The sequence below is a fragment of the Etheostoma spectabile genome, chromosome 8 (genome assembly GCF_008692095.1).
Source record: "Etheostoma spectabile isolate EspeVRDwgs_2016 chromosome 8, UIUC_Espe_1.0, whole genome shotgun sequence".
NCBI classification, from domain to species: domain Eukaryota; kingdom Metazoa; phylum Chordata; class Actinopteri; order Perciformes; family Percidae; genus Etheostoma; species Etheostoma spectabile.
The window spans coordinates 7,777,907-7,798,147 of NC_045740.1; the positions used below are offsets into that span (position 1 = coordinate 7,777,907).

Genomic DNA, 20,241 nt, shown 5'->3' on the forward strand with positions numbered 1-20,241 from the left:
TAAGAACCATATATATAACCCACACATATATATATATACTCAGTCATCAGAATCATTTCTAAATCCCAATGATTCTGATAAACGAATATTTAAAAAATAAAATAAAAATGGACGGTCAACGATGTTATGAGTTTTGGCGTTGCATAGTTTGTCCAGGGAACTCTACAACATCCCTGTTGGTAACACTTTGATTAGTTTTTTTTGGAAATTTTGTTTTTGTTCAAAGGATTTTAAGTTTCATATCTTGAGTTTGTATTTTTTTTCATTTTATTTATCTGAATTTTAATATAGTCAGATGTTCCTCTCTTCTGTTGTGACAATAAAACAAATTATTATCGTATTCTTTTGTTGAGAACTCATAAATAACTACAAATATATAATGTTGGGAAATCTGTTTATGTTTTTTTTTATGTGTTTCTGTTTGTTTTTTGTAAATATATATTGGCCGATATATATCGGAATTTTGTATTTGTATTGTTGTCGGCCTTAAAAAAATCTTTGTTGGTCGGGCTCTAGTCCAGACCCCACAGTTGAGAAATTAAAGTATGTGGTTGGGGGGATGGCCGATAAGCTTATGAGAGTGTGTGGTAGAGGCATTCAGAAAGCAGTGGGAGGAAAGTAGTTACAGAGTAAATAATCTGAGCAGAGACCTTCACCCCATATTCTTGTGAAATGAATACAACTCTGAATGCATGTACAGTATTTGCAACTGTATGACTGTTAAGGTTGACTTCACAATAGGTTCCATAAATACCTTTATAAGATAACTAAATTGTACAAAAACATACGTCTGACCCTCTAAAATCATCTCAGATCCCTTCTTCATCCTCTCACAAGTAATAAGACAACAAAAATACTACTACAGCTGAGAAAGGGCAAATTTTTGCCCCCACAATCTGTGACTGAGTTTTGTTAAACGGTTGTTGAGATGTGCTGCATCTTATGGAGATGAAAGAAAGGGCATTGACAGTGACAGACAGCAGATCATTTGTTTTATCTACTTAAGAAAATGAATGACGCAAATGCACTTCTGCTCTTCTAAGGGTGGCGCGTAACCTGCATTTCACTTCTAATACCTCATTCAATGGAAATAAACCGTGAGACAAAATGGAGATACACTGAGTTTCCAAGATATGCAGCAAGGTTTTGCACAGGCCTGACCTCTTTTTCTGAATGAATGAAAATGACCTACACTGTGGGCCTGCATGCATCGAAATTAAGTCACCAAGGGTATCCTGTGCAACAGCATTCTGTTTGATTTAGAAACTGTTCCTTTGCTGATTCGAGGCAGGGCAGGGGATGGCTGTGCCCATTGGGCCTTGTGGGGAGAATGTTAGCATGGCAGACGTTTCAAGCAGCCAGCCTGCTCCCAGACTCAGCACCAGACAAGTGAAGCAACACAAATGCAATTAGCTGGAGGAGGCGCAGACACACGCATACACACTATGTCTGTCACAGAGAATATCTTCCTGGCAAAACATTCAACATTCAACTCATGTTGCTGCCTGTGTCACATTTGGATAAAGACTGAGAAAAAGCTCTGTCACACATAAACACACAACCTGTGGTTTCTTTCTGTCAGAGGTTGTCACTCTCTCAGTCTTGATGACAATACCTTGTCATCGGTGATGACAGTTCAATCTCAGACAATGTGTGCAACTGTAGAAAATGTTTATATGCCAAATAAACTCAAATCACCAAACTTTGGTTGCCATAAAAAATGTTCAACAGGAACATAATCCATTGCAAAACTTGTAACTGTATTGTTAACTGAAACCTCAGCCATCACTATGTCTGTTACACCATAATTGCCATAATCACACATGCTACATGGTGTCTTCGGGGGTAGTACATTGTGATAAATATTAAAATTTATATTATATCACAATCCAAAAAGTGAAATGTGCACATTAGGCAGCGAGAGTTCATGGAGAGCTATGGTAAAGCATCATCTTCTTGAAGCAGCAAAATATTTGATTAAATGTAAGTTAATTGTACCAAACAGCCTTTTGTTTAGTGACTTGTGTGTTCAACAGGTAGGTTTTGGTTTCAGCATCTAAAGCGCCGGATAAAAAGTGCCAAATAAAAAAATGACTAGATTATGCTCTGAACGGTTCCTTCCCACTTTAAGAAATCAAACAGCGGCCATTATGATTGAATTCTGATGCAGATGCACCTTAAAAGTGCCTTAAAACAGACTTCCTTCAATGACTAGTTAGATTAAAGGAAACTCCATTAAATGATTCATTGGAAAGACTCCTGATTCTACATTATAATATAGAAATATATTTTATTCAAAAGAGAATTGTGCCTTAATAGCTAATGTCACTTTCTTTTATGGTTTAAAATAAGTGTTCATTAGGACAATGTTAAGTCCAGTGAAAAATATATACCACCACCATCCATTCGAGTATTCCTTTTGGCTTGCAATTTTACATTTGCGTTTGCTTGAACTGGGGTAGACGCACCATATTCATGCACAGTCTTGAAATATGTTATCCGGTAAGGGACATACAGGACATACTGCTCTGCCTTTCACGTTTTTGCTGTCACAAGATAAACTCACAGGTGCTGCTAGTGCTGCTAATGGGTAAAGTTACTCGGCTTTTTGAACCGTGAAGGCTACTGTAGCTGTAATACTTACTTTAAACTGCGTGGTGCAAGAGAGTTTATTGCGATATATGATCTTAATGCTAGACGGGAAATATTTCTACACATTGGACCTTTAAGGGTGAAAGAGAACTATGCCCAATCCAGATTTCTTCATTGTGGCTCAAATTAGGTCCCTTTGCTGATGGTTACAATTAGGATCCCCTATCTACCTCTTCAGCAATTTAGACATTAAAAACAAACAAATGTAAAACACAAGTTCTGATCTTGCAAACACTGCCAAACCTAGAGTTATTATAGAAAGTTCAAAAATCCTGTTTAAACGGTTTTGGCAGTAAACGTATTACACACACTTCTGTGATTGAAACATTAGCCATGGCATGGCAGGATATACTGGTGTAAGGATTAATTACAGCTTTATGCCACAAGGCTCACAACTTAATATGTCTGTGATTTGGAGGTATATTTCATGTTGCCACATATTAACAAAAATCTTTGAGAATGGCTTGGAAACAAATTTCCCCAAAAGAATTGGTCCAACATCAAGACCTCCGTTCTGACTCATGTATGACCACAGTGGACCCTCCCCCTAATACTGATGTGTGAGAGGAGCCCCTGCGCCTGCCTCAGTGGCCTCTAGCTGACCTACCTCTGCCTGCAGACAGAACACTTAACATTTCTATCCCACCTATAGAGATGTCTGAAGAACAGGCCCCACTTCAAAGCCCTGCAGTGATTGTGCCATGATTACTATAGGCACTTGACTCATTTCATGTCCACTAAATTTGAGGGAGAATCAGGCATGGAAGCATGGAATTCTTTGCAGGTGCTTTTCTGAGTCCACAAGAAGATTTATTTTGATTGTTCTTTTAGATTCCTCCTAATGATACCAGTGGAAAAACGCAAGTGTAATTCCTTATAATGCAACCAGTGTTTTTTCCCCCCACAATAGCTAATGTGTGTAATGTTTTCGTCTGTAATGTTTTTAAGTAGGTAGTGGGCAACTGGTACAAATGTTTGCAAAGGAATGCCATTTTGTATCAGTTGAGAAGTAGCCTACTTTGATAAAGCTGCACAGCCACAATGACATGCAAGCCCAACTGGGTTCAACAACAACCGTCATCTCTGCTCTGCTTATCTGGAGCTAAATGCCAGTGACAGGAACAGAATTCACTGTGGTAACTGTCTGATCAGGTGCCAAGTGCCCTCTCCCCAGTGCCCTGCTGCACCGAAGCCCTCTGTGGAGCTGGCATGGCCTGCTTGGCTCGGCCTGGCAGCTACGGGCCCTGCTTTGTATCTCTGCCTCGTCTGTTCAAGCTGTCTCCAAATCAGATGGACTACTGTCAACGGCCCATTTCACATGCCCAAGAGAAGCATTCGGACAGGGTTAATAGGTGGCAGAATAAGCTGTAATAGTAAGACAGCAAACAACAAGTTGGTTTGATGTAAATCATTGTCTGCCAAATGAGAAGGAGGAAAGAGTTAATTTCACTAGTGTATCCATGCAGCTCAAATATAATCTGATATTAATGATAGATTAAAGGTTTTATTATGCAGGCTAGGTCTTTTTCAGGGGACAAATATGCTTTTAATACCATAGCAATGAATTAGTGTCCTCACCATCTTCACAGGCAGGCGTAGTTGGTAGATATTGTGAACCAGGCCAACAATAAATTTAACGTATATGGGTATCAGAATTAAACCTGTATTTTCAGTTATTGTAAGGCTTCCTATGTTTTTACAGTACAGTGAAAATGCTGTGATTTACTATATCAACAGCTGTTATGAAGGCTATTTCAACACTATAAACATGTTAAGCCATCTGGCCCAAAACACACTGTGATGATTAATATTCCATCTGTAAAAAGGAACTAAAGCCTTCAAGGCGTTATAGCCTCAGTAGGCTAATATGCTATTTGTTTTAGGATAAGCCATCATCACAAAATACACTAAGCTGTCTCAAATATATATTGCATTGTTACTGCATGTTCCTACATCACAAAAGGTCTGTGACTAAGCATACAGATTGAAGACCACATCCATGTTTACAGCATTTAACTGTCAGACTCGTCTCATCTCACACCGCCGATGAGATTTATGGCCTCGATGCATTCGCCTAAGATAAAAAAGGTATTCGCACGGAACCTGAAGTTGAATGCATCGAAGCACGTACTCGCATAAAGACAGGTGCACCTGTCTGCAGTGACAGCCTATTGTGTTCACTATGAAAGGAGCCATGAATCGGCCTGTCGCGCTGAATGTGGAGAATAAGACGAAAACAGGTCTGTCTCTTACCGTTCTGTTTTCAGTCATTACTCCCCATCCTAACGTTTTCGGTCCAGACCTCTGACGAACCGTTAATTCCTATCAGGCAGTCTCACTCTCTCCCTCCCTCTCGCTCATCCCCATGTCATATTTCTCCGCTGCAGCAGAACAAAGCCACGCCTCCTCCGACAGCCGCTGCCGCGTGACGTCAGCCGTAGAAGACGTTTGGCTCACGCCCTCGGAGACACATCCGGGAAGGAGCCGCGAGAGGCCGCTGTCTATGGCTTTGACAAAAACAAAACACTTCAGTTCATTATTTTCTTCATTTTTTTCCCCTACCTAAGTCTGAGATAAGTGTTTTAAGACTTTATAATGACAAATTGGATAAAAATATAATAATTATAATAATAATAATAATAATAATAGTAATAAAAATAACAAAGATATCTTTATAATTGCTATTATCTTTAATAGCATAAAGATAATAGCAATTATACATTAGGCTGTTCTTCCTACAAGCAAATTTCTAAAGAAGCCGCCCAAAGGTCGCCTGACTTGTTCTTATGTTTTCATATTAAAGTTTTTCCTTTAGCCGTAGGAACACAACTTAACCTGTAAACTAGCCTATAATTACTAGCTCAAGGTTTTTGACCAATATCTTACCAGGGATGACACACTGAATTAACTATAGGCTATGGCTACTCAGCTAACCGTTACCGTTGAGTAGGCTACTGAATAGTGGCATAATTATATAGCCATATAACGTTAGACATTTCATAGTAATTGTAGTGGCAATTGTTTATCAGATATTTTGGTTTGACAGGTGTCCTGTTTTTCGGTTAAACACATGCATCCAAAGCTTTGCTAAAACATACTGGGAAATGATAGCCTATGGTTGATGATGGTTTAGCCCATTGCGTTAAACGAACATCTATCTATTGTGACACAGAAACTGGGTTGCTCTCTCCTTTTCTTCTAGGATCATTTACTTAATGCTGACCGCAGTCCACGCTCATTGTCCAGTGCTTCACTCGAGCAAACTGGTCCTGCAAGTTATATGTGGGCTGTGTCACAGAGCCCCATATCGATCTGCCAGCCTACCTGCTGCACGGACACTGCGTCTTTGGAGACACTCCTGGCTGACTGTTGTGTTCTTATTTCCAGTGAAAGTCCTCGGGAACAGCCATGAGGTCCGTCACCGCATGTCTGCTCTTTCTCTACTGTGTCGGATTTATTGGGTGTAAACCCTCATCGGCCTGCCCGAGAGGACAGTTTATGCTGAAGAACCAGTGTGTCCTCTGCCATCCAACCTGCACTGAGTGCGACGGGCATGAGCTGTTTGAATGCACTACCTGTGGAGTTGGTGAGTAGAAACACGGACTTTTAACAGAGCCTAATCCTTGATGGTTTTTCCAAAGATAAAAAGCGAAATATAGACTATAGACTTATAGACTATATACGATGCACTGATGCACCCAAAGAGGGGTTTCATAAAACTACTGTTTTGTACAGCGTAGTTCTGCAAGAACAACAAATAAATCTCCACCAGCAATACAAAGGCTTCATCAAAGATGGACAATGTCCTTGCCATCAAATGACAAATTTCACCTAGCCTACTTTGCAGATATGAACTGAATATGAATATAACTGCCTTGCCATTAGCCAATATCATTTCTCTGTTTTGATTTTGTTTGGCTCCACAGATGCCTGATTAAAGTCAAAGCAATGTTGCAGACTCATTAATCCAGTTGAAAGGGAGGTGGAGATTTTTTTAAAGCAGCACTATTTAATGTTCACCAAAGCAAAGTTGTTTAAAGGCTTTTGAATTAGAGCAGGAGCATTCCACTCTGGTTTACCATTTACCATTGTCAAAGTCAGATACTGCTGTAACTTGTTGGTTTTTCTGTCACACAGGCACCTTTCAAATAGGTAAAAAATGAAGGTGTGACCATTTGTCTGCCGAGCGTTCACAGTGTAATCTGATCATTTCAGAATGGGGCCTTTGTTAATCAGAGGGAAAGAAAAAAAATATCCCCTTGGGCTAGAAGTATTAGGCTACTGTTGCAGTTCAATGGGCTTAGGCTGCAAACCCTGCAAGTCTCTCTTTCTCTTTCCCTCACACATACCCTTTTCTTTTAATATATGCATTTTGAAATTGTCACAATAATGCGTTTCAATTATTACTAACTGTAATTCAATGTACATTGCTCTTATGATGTTATGATATTTTGTTGAGTAAACTTTAGTATACATTAGCATTTGATCCCAGTGTGTATTTGGGAGATGCTCTTTGTGAATGAACATCAAAAGCCAAAAGTCTCTTCCCTTTTCCTCATGCTCTGTGGTTTGTTGTTATGTAGAAGTCACATTTGCCTGTGCGTGCTGAGGTTGAGTCTCTGGGTAGAGGAAGTAGAAAGGCAGTAGCAGTAGCAGCTTGTGGCACCTTCCTCCCTGTCTCACACATCTTGTGTGCAGCACTGAGCAGATGAGACAATGCAGTAACTCAGCTGCTTCCAGAGATGCCTCAGGTGCCACAGCTAGGCTAGTGGCAGGTGGCAGAGTATTAATCATTAGGGCCAACAGAAGACTGTGTCTCTGCCCACAGCTCTGATCTCTCCTCTGCCTCTGTTTGTCCTTGTTTACATTAGTTGGAGCATCATCAGTCATGAAGTGATCTCAGACTGTGATCTGTTATCTGCAGGCCTACAGCCAACATCCTGGGCTGCAGACATCAGTTCATGATGTTGTTCATGGCGTTGACATCCATTTGTTCCGTCACTGTTTTCTGTTTTTAGTAAATATGTATGTGTAATGAAATGTATGAATCCTCAGTTTCCAGATAATTGCCTCTGATTTACACATTGAGACACATAATATCTCTCCCCTTTTAATCAAACAGTTTTGATGTCTGCAATATGTGGTAATGCTGTTATGTGCTGAAGGCAGTGAACTTTCACACAGTTGGAAACGTGTCCTTTCATCTCTTCTTCATCCCATGTAATTGTCGAGCACATTTGGCTCTACCTCTCTATTTATTATGAGAAGCTCATTGATTTTCACTTTTAGAAGAGTCCAGATTTTTGGAGAAGGTGATTCTTGGCAGGAGTTCTGTATGGCTAATGGCATCTTCATCAGAGGACAAAATAGAGTAAGCTTTATGTTAACACGTCCCCTGTGTCCTCCTCCTCCTCAGATGAAGATGGACAAGAACGTTTCCTCCACCAAGGTCGCTGTCGGACACACTGCCCCCGGGGACTCTATCCTGACAGGGGTCACTATGCCTGTCTGCCCTGCATAGCCAATTGTGAACTCTGCACTGATGGCAACATATGTGCCAAATGTCGGGAACACTACAAACTCCAGAATGGGGTCTGTCAAACGGCATCCTGTGACATAGGTAAATATAAAGCAGAGTTCCTGAGCTGGCTGCAGGTTGAGAGAAATACATTCAGTCTCATTATGCTGGGTGTCTGTGTTTCAGGGCAGGTGCAGGACCCTGATACAGGAGAGTGCATTGACTGTGAGATGGGCTGCAAAACATGTTCCACAGGTAAATCACGTTTGCATGCTGTATTAGTCTAACAAAACCATACTTTTACCTCCCTAATGTTCGGTGGTTCGGCAATGTATTTTAGAACCCTGGTTGTTATGGTGCTTAATGCATTTAACTTCTCCCATTGAATTCTATTAAATCCCATTTTATCATTTTTTACAGAGGACCCTGAGATCTGCAACAGCTGTGTGGAAGGTTACTTTCTGTGAGTTTTTTTCTTGTTCTATTATTATGTTTTAAAAAGTGGACTTTTCTGTCCTCCCATATTTCATTCTATAAAATCAAATGCATTCTCACGTATTATTTTAGCTGGTTAACATTTAATTGTTATATTTTTAATTATTGACAAAAATATGACAATGACCCTAACCCACTGCAATGTCCCAGAGCCCGGTTTGTCAATGAAAGGTTAATAAAACCAGCGAATGGTCAAATTTCAGAAGCCAGATCCAGAGAAAATTTGGGAATTTTTGCTTAAAATAATTACATACAACATTAATAAGGGCTGGGTACCGAATTCAATACTTTTTAGGCACCGACCGAATTGCCTCAAAAGTATCAAGTTCCGAAAAATGCCTCGTCATTCAATACCCAATTTTCAATACCTAGTGAGTAAATCTCATAAGCGTCAGTGAGCCAATAAGCTCGCAGCATGCTTCTATCAAGCTCTAATAATGTTTGTTGTTTACACGTCATAGAGACATGCAGGGAAAACCATGTTACACAGAGACAGGCTCACGTAGTTCAGGTGCCGGTAACAAAGTTATGGTATTGGTATCGGTACCGGTATCGAAAATTTTTTGAGCGATATCCAGCCAGCCCTAATATTAATCTATTATCAAAATTGATGTTTTTTTATCAATTCATATTTTCAGCACTATTTAATACAGTAAAATGAATCGTAATTGTAAGTTTGACATCATTTTGCATGGTGCCATGAATTATTAATACATTTTTAAATGATGGGCATTAAAAATGCTGCCAAGAAATAATATACCCTAAGATACCTTTCCATACATTTTGTTAATTATTTTTCACCCCACAAGAAATTTCACCGTTATTATCCGTTTACACTCAGACGCACGGTGTAACAGGTTACAGAGGTAGAACAGCACTTCAATTGTGTACTTCTCCCCCAGGTTTAGGACTCCTGGTATTGTGTGTGTCAGGTTACCTTCCATTCCGAGTGATACACTGTTACCTAACCTTTTGAGCACAGAAGAGTGGTCTACTTCACAGATACTCAACAGAGTGGGTTTTAATGTTGTGTGTGTGAAGGAGAGGAGAAGAGAGAAAAAAGAGCAAGTATAGTGTGGAAAACAGAGCCCGTATCAGGTGATTATACAGGGTGCACCATCTTGACTTCACTGACTGCTTGTGTGAATCACAGTGGAGGAGGGTTGAAGGAAAACCCAACGCTTCACTGCACTTACCTCCTCTTACTGCCATTACATAGAATCAGTAACACACTCTGTCTTCTTCTGTGAATCAACTTGTGAAACTTTTACTTTAACAGTTATGGTTTTAGAGATTTAAAACAACAAGTTGTCTAAGTCATTTCTGTGGTGAAGTACTAATTACATACTACCATGTGAGGCAAACACCAAAAAAAGAAAGCTGGTGTATTAAAAACTGTTTAAATCTAATAACTTTGGCATAACTGGGTAATCTGTAAAGCCAATGTTATTCTTGCATAAAACACGGCTTATTGAAAAGAGTTACTGCATGATGGATGCTTGGTATGTATCATTATTATCTTCCTCTCTATGGCACTCCTTGCAGCTAAACCAATAAATTGCTCTCAATATGTTTTTTTTGCCATTTTATATATTCAAGCTTTCTTAACTTCAGGGACTACCTAGAGCATATTTTTACCTTTTCACAACTAATTCAAGGAGTAAAAGCCCTAAACAAAAGTTTCTTTGGGAATGCTGATGTGCTATCCTGGAATGGATAGTCTAATATTTGCACTGAGGGATTCTTAAGCATCCCGCAGATTCTTAAGTAGTGTACTGTGTCCAGGCCAGAGACAGGGCCTGGTCTGCACCAGTTGCTATTGTGAGTGAGTTGATGGATGCAGTGTGGCGACTCCAGCTGTTTCTTCTCAAACAACCACCGCATCTTAGCACCAAATCCCCGGCAACGCAGCAGGAAGTGTAGCTTAGGCTGTCAGTGGTCAGATTCTCTTATGTAGGGAGGTGGCAGCAGAGGATGCTGTAAGTTAGTGGCTTATTTGGTTCATTTAGAGTGTTACATCTCTAAAGTAAGAGTCATTCTTGCTTCAATGTTTCATTTGTGACATCTTTGCAACTCAATATCTCAGCTACCTTTAGGCTAGATTTTTTTTTTTAGGACAGCCGTCTCATGTTTAATAGCTCGGTTAAGTCCCGAAGGACTAATTGGACAGGTTAATGACAGAAATCTCCCCACACCTCGGTGCTACAAATAAAACACCAATTAACTTTCTGCCTTAAGAAGAGAATAGAACCATGATACAGTAAGCTAGGAGAAAAGCAGCCAACATTCTATTTCACTTTCTGTTTGACGTCCTTTCTGATGTTTGACTGAGTGCACCTTTTGGCCAAGGAGGACTGCTGAAGTCAACAATACAACTGCAGGTGTGCTGTGGACTGACTGTGCATGATGGCCTCTTGCATGTGGTGTGTTTTGTCTTTTCTCTGGTTTCAGTTCATCTACCCACAGACTCATCCATGTAGGCAGAAGCTGCCTGCAGCAATGTCATTCTTCAGTCACTGTAAAGCTTTGAAAGGGCCATTAAATCACAATGGTTTTCATCAGCTCTTTGATAATTCAATAGTTTTGTTCCGCATGTTTGCTTTAGAAAAAAAGAGTCTTCTTTTGTATTACGGCTGTGACAGACAGTTTTAGTTAACCATTAATTAGGAAAATTCACACACAAGCCTAAATTATTTGATATGTGTTACAGATTATCAGTAAATACTTTGGATGGTATTTGATTTCAGTTCAAGAAATAACCTTTCATTTTACAGTTTCAGACACCAGTGTCGCAGGCATTGCCCCCAGAGCACCTATGAGGACTGGGGCAGGGGTGTGTGTCTGTCCTGTCCAGCACCATGCACAGATTGCAGGAGTAACACACGCTGCCTTGCCTGCCAGCCTGGTTACTTCCTCAATGGTACCAGTAGCAAAGAATCATCATTTTGATGTACCGTATATTCTGTTTACTACTAGCATACTAAAGGATTCACGTTCCCCTTTTGTACTACACAGTACTAGTAGAGTTTGGGTTTTACAAACCTCAATTCCAATGAAGTTGGGACATTGAATAAACATAAATAAAACAGAATACAATGATTTCCAAATCCTTTTCAACCTATAGTCAAATAAATACACTACAAAGACAAGATATTTAATGTTTAAACTGATAAACCTTTTTTTGTGCAAATATTCACTCATTTTGAATTTGATGCGTGCAGCACTTTCCAAATAAGCTGGGACAGGGCATGTTTACCACTGTTACATCACCTTTCCTTTTAACAACACCCATTCTTGCTTGATGTACTGTACGACTTCAGTTGCTCAACAGTCCGCGGTCTCAGTTGGGCTATTTCTTTTCCTTCAAATTATTTTAATGATTTTTACTTGCCGGACATTTTTAAGACAGAGACAGGAGACAGGTCTGGGCTGCACACACAGAAAAATAATGGTTCTTTAAGGGTTCTTCCCAGGACTTAACGGTTGTCATGCTGAAATAAGCAGGGACGTCCCTAAAAAAGACATTGCTTTGATGACAGCATATGTTGCTCCAAAACCTGTATTTACATTTCCGCATTAATGGTGTCTTCACAGATGTGCAAGTTACCCATGCCATGGGCACTAACCATAACAGAAACTGGCTTTTGAAGTTTGCACTGATACCAATCTGGATGGTCATTTTCCTCTTTGGCACGGAGGACATAACATCCATGATTTCCAAAAACTATTTAAAATGTGAACATTTTTCCACTTTGTGTCAGTCCATCTCAGGCCCAGAGGAGCTGGCAGCATTTCTGGGTATTGTTGATATATGGCTTTCGCTTTGCATGGTAGGGTTTTAACTTGCACTTGTAGATGTAGTCATTAACTGTGTTAACTGACAAGGGTTTTACGGAGTATTCTAGAGCAGGGGTCTTCAACAGGGGGTCCGCGACCCCTAGGGGGTCCGCGGAGGTACTGCATGGGGGTCGCGAAAGTTTTGGTTGATTAGACTTTTTTTTATATTCCCCCCCCCCCCTGCAATTTTTTCCACTAATTGAAATGTCTTTAAATACACATTAACATGAATTCAACACACTGTAGTAAACAGATAAATGGAGGCAGAAGATGTCCTTCAGTCATCAATGCACACATGGCACTATAGGACCAGTTTGATATAACACAATTTTATACAATATATATAATTAGGGGTCCCCGCTCCATCTTGCCATCAGTTTGGGGGTCCTTGGCCTGGAAAACGTTGAAGACCCCTGTTCTAGAGTCCACGTGGTAATATCCTTTACATAATGATGTTGGTTTTTAATGCAGTGCCATCTGAGAGATCACGAGCATTCAATGTTGTTTTTTATTTACGTTTTACACAACGTCCCAACTTCATTGAAATGGGGCTTTGTAATATAATAACTATGTATGTGAGAGTGATCAAACATTCTGCTCAACAAAAAATTATGGCACTCTTGAGTCTTCATTTGGATCGCAAATCATGTCTGTGTTAGCAAATCTGTACCATGAGATATGCAAATGTATGGTTTATGCAAACAAGGAAAATTAGAATGGTGTTGTTAGGTTGTGTTCCCTATAAGCATCTAAGAAAATGCTTTGGGATTGTAGGTAAAGCCTTTAGCTATTAAAAAAACACATGTACAGGTATTTATTTTATCGGCATGTGATTGTACATTGTTTCAGACAGCCTCTGTCACAGGTGATTCCCTCTTCTTCAGCTGCAAGGTCCAGTTTAAAAAAAGATCTAGGTCATTGTTTTGTGAGAGAGAGAGAGAGAGAGAGAGAGAGAGAGAGAGAGAGAGAGAGAGGAGAGAGAGAGGGAGATATTAGCAGATCTTTAATGAGACCACATCAGTGCCAGTTTGCTATTTTCTTTATGCTATGTTTGTACTAATTCTAGTCATTGTGTTTTGAAAATTAGAATGCCTTGACCTCCTAAAATAATTAATGTTCTATATTTACACTCAAAAACGTATAGTGGCTGGGCGTTCTCTGCACAAGACAGCCAGGCTCTCTGTGAAACTTCCCTCAATATATACAGGTTTTAAAATAGTGAAATGGTAAATTATATATCATCTGCTATATTGTCCCTGCTAAGTTTAGCACACCACTATTTGTTGATACAAATTCAATGCTGTACTAGAAAATAATGTCATTTCTTCTGTACTGCTCTGCCCTGTCAGGAGGTGATTGTATTAAACAGTGCCCACCACAAACCTTCAGTGACTCCAGTGGGTGGCTCTGCCAGTCTTGCCACAGCTCCTGCCAGACATGCCATGGACCTCGGTCAACTGACTGTGACCTGTGTCTTGGTGGGAACTCTCCTCTACATGGCCAGTGCCCTCTGGTTAACTGCCCATTGGGACAATACTTTGCAGGTAAGAGGAACAACTATAATACGGCTCAGTTGTTTGATGGTAATGTTTGTGATCTTTCTCTAAGGGCAACTGTTTTGACTTATTAGAGACAAGAACGTGGGAGTAAGTGATTAATGGACAGCTTGACATATGAGTAACAGGTGACAATGGTGTCATAGATTATACTGAACAACATGATACTTGACTGGTTGAATCCCTGATTGAAGTAATAGCTTTTCTTCTACGGAAAGGTCAGAGCAGAGGTCAGTACAGTGTCCCAGGAATTTGTACGGATTCAGTGTCTTGCTCAAGGACACGTTAGCACTGTGGATGCTTGCTGCTGAGACAGGGGCTTCAACCCTGTTGAAAGACAATCTCCAACTCACTATGTCACCCTGCCACACGTGTACTGCATCACCTTTCATTTAAGAGCCATTTTAGTGGAGATATTTCAAAAGGCTTCTCTGCCTTAAGCACAGAGATCTTCATCTGATTCTCTTTGGTGTCTGTGTACGGCGTTGGAATATAACACTCCATTGTTATCAACCATACAAGGTAATCAGGCTTATCTTATATTTCTGCCTCATTGGTTTGATCATTAACATCCATGTGTGGATCATGCCCATGAAACGTACATTGTCAGGAGCACTCATTTTCCAATATTTTTCTGAACTAAATATTGCTGATCATTGCAAATAAATCAACTATTTAGTTTTTTAAATTCAATTTTTCCATTACAAATATAATTGAGGTCTATGTTTGTAATACAGAGTAGTTTTGGATATATAATCCCTATATCCTTTGTAGTTTAGCCATATACAGGACATACGTATTCCACATAAACATCAGGGGTTTACAAGCATAAATAGACCACCCACTGTGAAAATGCTCTACTTTTATGTCAGCAAAAAGCTCTACTAAACATAGTGTGCCATATTGTTTGTCTGACTATTAAAAAATGAAACATCAACCACATCCATCTTTTGTGCCTCAACACTACATACATCTTATTATGCTCCCCTCTAGTGGTAAAGGTGGGTAAAGCAGACCATTTTCAAGTTTCTTTGCTCAGGTCAATACGATTTGATACCTCTGTCTGTGTTCTGGCAAAGGTGATTGTGTGTTAAAGTATGATATATGATAATTACTCTTCTCTCTGTCTATTTATTCTTTTATTTTAGGGAAGTATAGTGAATGCCACGAATGTGATGCATCCTGTAAGACCTGCTTTGGCCCACAAGCACTGGATTGTTCTTCTTGTTTCAAAGGTACAAATATTTACTGTCTTTGGTCATGATGATAATGAATTGAAACATTGTCCCAGTTCTTTTTTTGTGCATTGTGTGTGTGTGTGTGCATTTGTTTGTCACAGGATATTTCTTGGGTCAGGACAGTTCTTGTGTAGTGCAGTGTCCATCTGGCTCCTACGCAAACTCTGCCACTCAGTTGTGTGAGGACTGCTCGCCAAACTGTGAGGCCTGCGTGGACACCAGTGATACCTGCATCAGTTGTTCCAAAGGCAGCTATAAACTTTTTCTCCACCAGGGGAGGTGCTGGTCAAATTGCCCAGAGTAAGCAGTTGGATGAGCAGATGATGACGAAGAAAAACCTTTGTAATGATGGTGTGTTCCCGTTTACTGTCTTTCCCTCTTTTTAAATCTCCTTACTCCTTTCAGAGGTTTCTTTGAGACAGCAGAGGGATCGTGTGAAGCCTGTGATAGCGCCTGTTTGTCATGTGATGGGATCAAGTCCCAGTGTCTATCTTGTGCTGATGGCCACTACTTGGAGAGTGGTATGTGCAGACTCAACTGTTCACTGCGGACGTACCCTGCAGATGATGGTACCTGCAGACGATGTTCTCCCCACTGTGACGTTTGCTCAGATGACAGGACCTGTTTCAGTGAGTTGGCCGTGTGGGCAGCTAAACTTACCAAAATATACCAAGTGAATGACATTTTAAAATTAATTGTGAGACTGAAATCTCTAGTTACAACTTTACCACCCCTTCTCAATACCATTACAGAATGCAGTTTCCTCTACCTGATGCTGAATGGTGTGTGCAAGGCGAGTTGTCCCATTGGGTATTATGAGGACATGGAGGAGGGCCGCTGTGGTCAGTGCCACCCGACCTGTGGCAGCTGCTCAGGGCCCCTGGCAGATGACTGCGAGACCTGCTTGACGTTTAGCCCTAAACTTTATAAGGGTGTATGCTCCAAAGACTGCCCCACTGGTACTTACTATGAAACTGAAGCTGTGGAATGTCAAGGTGGGCCTCTCAATACATAGGTGTGACTTTATTTAATAAAATAGTGAATGTATCACATTTTTAAGCTATAGAATAAGTGGTTTCTATGGCTCATAATACAACAAAAATAACACAAAGCCCTAGGTTAGAAAAGTGCAGATGGTTAAACAGATAACCAAATGTTTAACATTGAGATTTTGACAACCAGTTTTGTGAACTGGAAATCCAACATAACAGGAAGATTGTGGTTTAATAAAACTGTTTGATAAGAATAAGCCAAAGTCAACATTGACAACTGTAGAAAGTTTGCTTATGCGTAGGTATGTATTAAATCAACATGTTCTAAAACCGCAAAACTCCCATGTATTATCTGATAAGACTATCCAGGCTTAATGATAATGAAAACCAGCCTTTATTTCATATTAAAATGATAATCATTTACTTCTAAAACATGGTGGTGATCACACATTCTTTTGTGAATACATTTATATGACATTCAACTGATGCAGTCTGATTTGTTTGACTATGTGCAGAGTGCCACCAGACTTGTATGAGCTGTTCTGGCCCAGATGCAAACCAGTGCACACAGTGCGAGAAGGGACTCGTGCTGGATCCAAACACATTGTTGTGTGGCGTGACGGGTGATACAGACTGCCCACCAAGGACCTACCTACACGACGACCAGTTCACCTGCATGGGTTGCCACCGACACTGTTATTCTTGTGACGGGCCGGGCAACAATGAATGCCAGACCTGTGCCATCCCCAAATACCTTTATAGTGAGCATTTTTACACTAAATGTTTAGCGGCATACCAAGTGGTTCAGGGTGTAACATAAATTAAAATCAGCAGAAAAGCAGATTTTCTTTTTTAAAGTGTATGTATAATGCCGGAATATTCTTCAAAGCTAAACCACTTATCTCCAAACTTTTAACTCTTCAGGGACTTGACGTCTTAAAATTTTTATCCTTGATGACAGATGATGGAATTTGAGCTTGAGTCATAGATTTTGTTAAAGAGTGTTTGAAGTTGCTGCCATCAGTGCACCTTCCTGTGAAATATTAAATATAATATTTCATAATTTTAGTTTTGCTTAAACAGCTGCATGTATTTGATCAACAGTTAACAACAACAGCTGGATAGATTGATGATGGCAATGTACTTGTAAGGCTAAATGTATATGTGCTAACTTGGAGAATTGAAAATATTTGAAAATATCTTAGCACTTTCAATTTCAATTATTTGGTGCCTTCAGAATGTTTTTTATAAGAATAACTATGGATTTTGTGTAAGTTTAAGCACTCAAACGAGTCCAGTTTAAGTTGCATCAATTTAAAAATATTAACCTGTGCTTTTTTTTTTTTCCAGACAGCACCTGTGTGAGTGAGTGTCTGGCTGGTACATACGACACAAAGCAGGATGCTGACGGAACAGAGCTGGGTGTCTGTATGCCTTGTAATCACGCCTGTTCCACCTGCAACGGGGCATCGCCTAAAGATTGCCTCACTTGCTCTCCAGGATACTTGCATCTCCTTCAACTCTGTGTCACTCATTGTCCTACAGGGTACAACAAAGAAGGCTCTGTTATTGTCTCGAAAGATTTACTTTGTGGTGAAATACAACCTTGGTTAATGGTCTGAGCAACTTCCTCTAAAAACGTATTTACTCATGTCCACAGAAAGACTTAATCCTAAATGATGTCTGCAAATCAAAAAAAATCTACGCATATGTCTGACTGGTTAGTTTTGATAATTCCATGCATTTCTTCAGGTATTACAAAGAGGGCTCCCACTGTGAGAAATGTGACCACTCCTGTGAGCTGTGTACAGGGCCAGGGCCTGAGTCTTGCAGGGCCTGTCTACCTCCTCTTCTGGAGCTGCAAGGCACCAAGCTGTGTGTTGAGCACTGCCCACACCGTTTCTATCAGCTCAATGACGTCTGCAAGCAGTGCCACACCAGTTGTCAGACTTGCACAGGTACAGATAACGGAGCTAACCACAGCTGTGTAATAACTAATTTCTCAATGATTTTTTCTCACCTATTGTAAACATCCTTTCAGCGTGTCAATATTGGACTTTCCCTTTAAGTCTTAGATCATTTAGTATGTGTGTTTGCAGATGCCTCGCCTCAGGGATGTGTGACGTGCGACTGGGGCAGCACTTTAAAGGACAATGTGTGCTATCCGCGTTGTAAGGAGGGACAATACTTTTCGGAAAAGGTGCGCTCTTGGCTGCTAGCCATATACCATATTGCTTTAATTATTACAATTTATTTATGATTTAAAGGCAAGACTTATTTTTCTCAAACACAAAAGTGCAAGCCTTGATTTCTCGCAAAATCAGTGCACTGCTATGCATTGCAATAGTGGGAGTACCATACTGTAGTGTAGTTTTGGTTATTTCACATAAGAAATATCAGTTTTTGTCTGGCCCTTCGTACTAGTTTAGATTCAGCTGGAAAAATGTAATGTCACATACTTCTGTGCATCAATCAGAATGTAGCCATTTTTGATGGCACAATGTGGATGTGGTGTTGTTTGTTTAAGGTGGCCACTTTAATCAAACCACAACCACACAGTTCTCAAGAGTTAAATATGCCATCAAATGAACTAATGGTATTTCATTTCACCTTTTGATTGTTGCTTAATTAATGATGCGTAGGTAATGCTATAAAGTAAACTGTAAGATTTTAAAGTGTTTTACATTATGGAGCAAACACATTTTCACTCTCTGTTCCAAACAGTCCACATTGCTACAACTGGTTTTTATTTATTTTATTTTTTTTGTGCCCGGAACAATTATTTGAAAAATTGTACCATTGTAGGAAACCTGTGAGCCATGTAACAGCTCGTGTAGGCATTGCACCGGCCCCAGACCTGACCAGTGTCTGACCTGCCACCCTGATGCTGCTCTTCATGCTGTGGAGAACCGCTGTGCCCGCTGCTGTCAGGCTGGAGGGAATGACACCGATTGCTGTGTCTGTGACAGCCGCTCAGGTAAGGACCCTGTCTATCATAAGAAACATAGACTTGTTTAGATGCGACCATCTCCTAAAGCCAGTTTTTTTGTTCTAGCTCTGTGTGTGGAGGCCCCCCAACCCAAGTCAGGAGACAATCAGGTAACAGACCTGAACATGTCGTCTAGAGCTCTGAAGCACACCTCTGCTGGCTTGCCTATTGCCTTGCTGCTAGCACTGGGGTTGGCTCTCGCTTTGTTTGCCTTGGTCAAGGCTCATGCCAGGAAAAAACTTTGCTGGGGCCAAAGCTATGAGAGACTGAGTGGCAGTGCCAGCATCAACATGCCCCACGGTGTTCCCGAGCCGGACAGTGGAGACGAGGTGGATGTGGTGTACACCAGTAGAGGTGGATCAGTTTATCGACGCTACAGCTTTATCCATGAGCAGGACACAGATGCAGACCAGGGTGTGGATGAGAGCACTTGTCTCAATCAATCTTAGATACATTCATACCAGAGCATATAGTAGCTATGGAATGTGTTGTGGATGCTCACAATATTAAGGCCGACAGGTGAATTCAAAATAGTTTAGTTAATGTTTAGAAGACAATGTACAGTAGTGATATTATGCTTCGGTATGTTGCTTTTTGAGTTTGTGTTTATTCTACTTTACAGAGTGGTTGTACCTGTACAATGCACATTCTTAGTTGAGGCATTTGTGAGTAAACAGTGGAAAAAAACATATATGTATTGTATGAATGTATTCATTTTTCTTTTATTTTTTACTTAATATTAAAGAGATAATTGTAAAATAGTGAGACGAGGTATAATAACTGAAAACTGCATGATTTATTGTAAATAGAAATGTAAATTAAAAAAAACAATTTATACTTGATGCCTTCAGTGCACCTTGAAAACTGGCTACATTATGATAACTACTGAGAATATGTGTGTATATATAGTTTCATAAAATAGTATTGAAAATGTTTGTGTGAGCTTTTCTTCCACGCCTTAGTT

The 20,241-nt window shown here is 40.1% G+C and overlaps 2 protein-coding genes across 2 annotated transcripts in view; one reads left to right on the forward strand and one right to left on the reverse strand.

Moving 5' to 3' along the window:
* The window catches only part of otud7a (OTU deubiquitinase 7A), a 38,887-nt gene extending 33,806 nt beyond the window's left edge, over window positions 1-5,081 (reverse strand). The window contains exon 1 of the mRNA XM_032522721.1: window positions 4,906-5,081. The gene's annotated coding sequence lies outside the window, so the exon portion shown is untranslated. The remainder of the gene's footprint in view (window positions 1-4,905) is intronic.
* A 781-nt stretch (window positions 5,082-5,862) lies between these two features.
* Window positions 5,863-20,211, forward strand: LOC116693635 (proprotein convertase subtilisin/kexin type 5). The gene is made up of 16 exons (XM_032522722.1): window positions 5,863-6,238; window positions 8,069-8,272; window positions 8,357-8,425; window positions 8,591-8,633; window positions 11,440-11,585; window positions 13,852-14,046; window positions 15,207-15,293; window positions 15,398-15,596; window positions 15,702-15,925; window positions 16,049-16,291; window positions 16,804-17,049; window positions 17,639-17,834; window positions 18,041-18,246; window positions 18,388-18,488; window positions 19,094-19,265; window positions 19,344-20,211. Exons 1-16 carry the CDS (start codon window positions 6,061-6,063, stop codon window positions 19,724-19,726), a joined length of 2,892 nt encoding a protein of 963 aa, XP_032378613.1. The 5' UTR covers window positions 5,863-6,060; the 3' UTR covers window positions 19,727-20,211.
* The last annotated feature ends 30 nt before the right edge of the window (window positions 20,212-20,241 follow it).

What these genes read in the sequence shown, in the direction of transcription:
- LOC116693635 (XM_032522722.1), top strand. Translation starts at nt 6,061, where the DNA reads ATGAGGTCCGTCACCGCATGTCTGCTCTTTCTCTACTGTGTCGGATTT. An exon ending in GCCTGGTTACTTCCTCAATG is followed by an intron (nt 11,586 to 13,851) that starts GTACCAGTAGCA and finishes CTGCCCTGTCAG; the next exon opens with GAGGTGATTGTATTAAACAG. An exon ending in CATCCCCAAATACCTTTATA is followed by an intron (nt 17,050 to 17,638) that starts GTGAGCATTTTT and finishes TTTTTTTTCCAG; the next exon opens with ACAGCACCTGTGTGAGTGAG.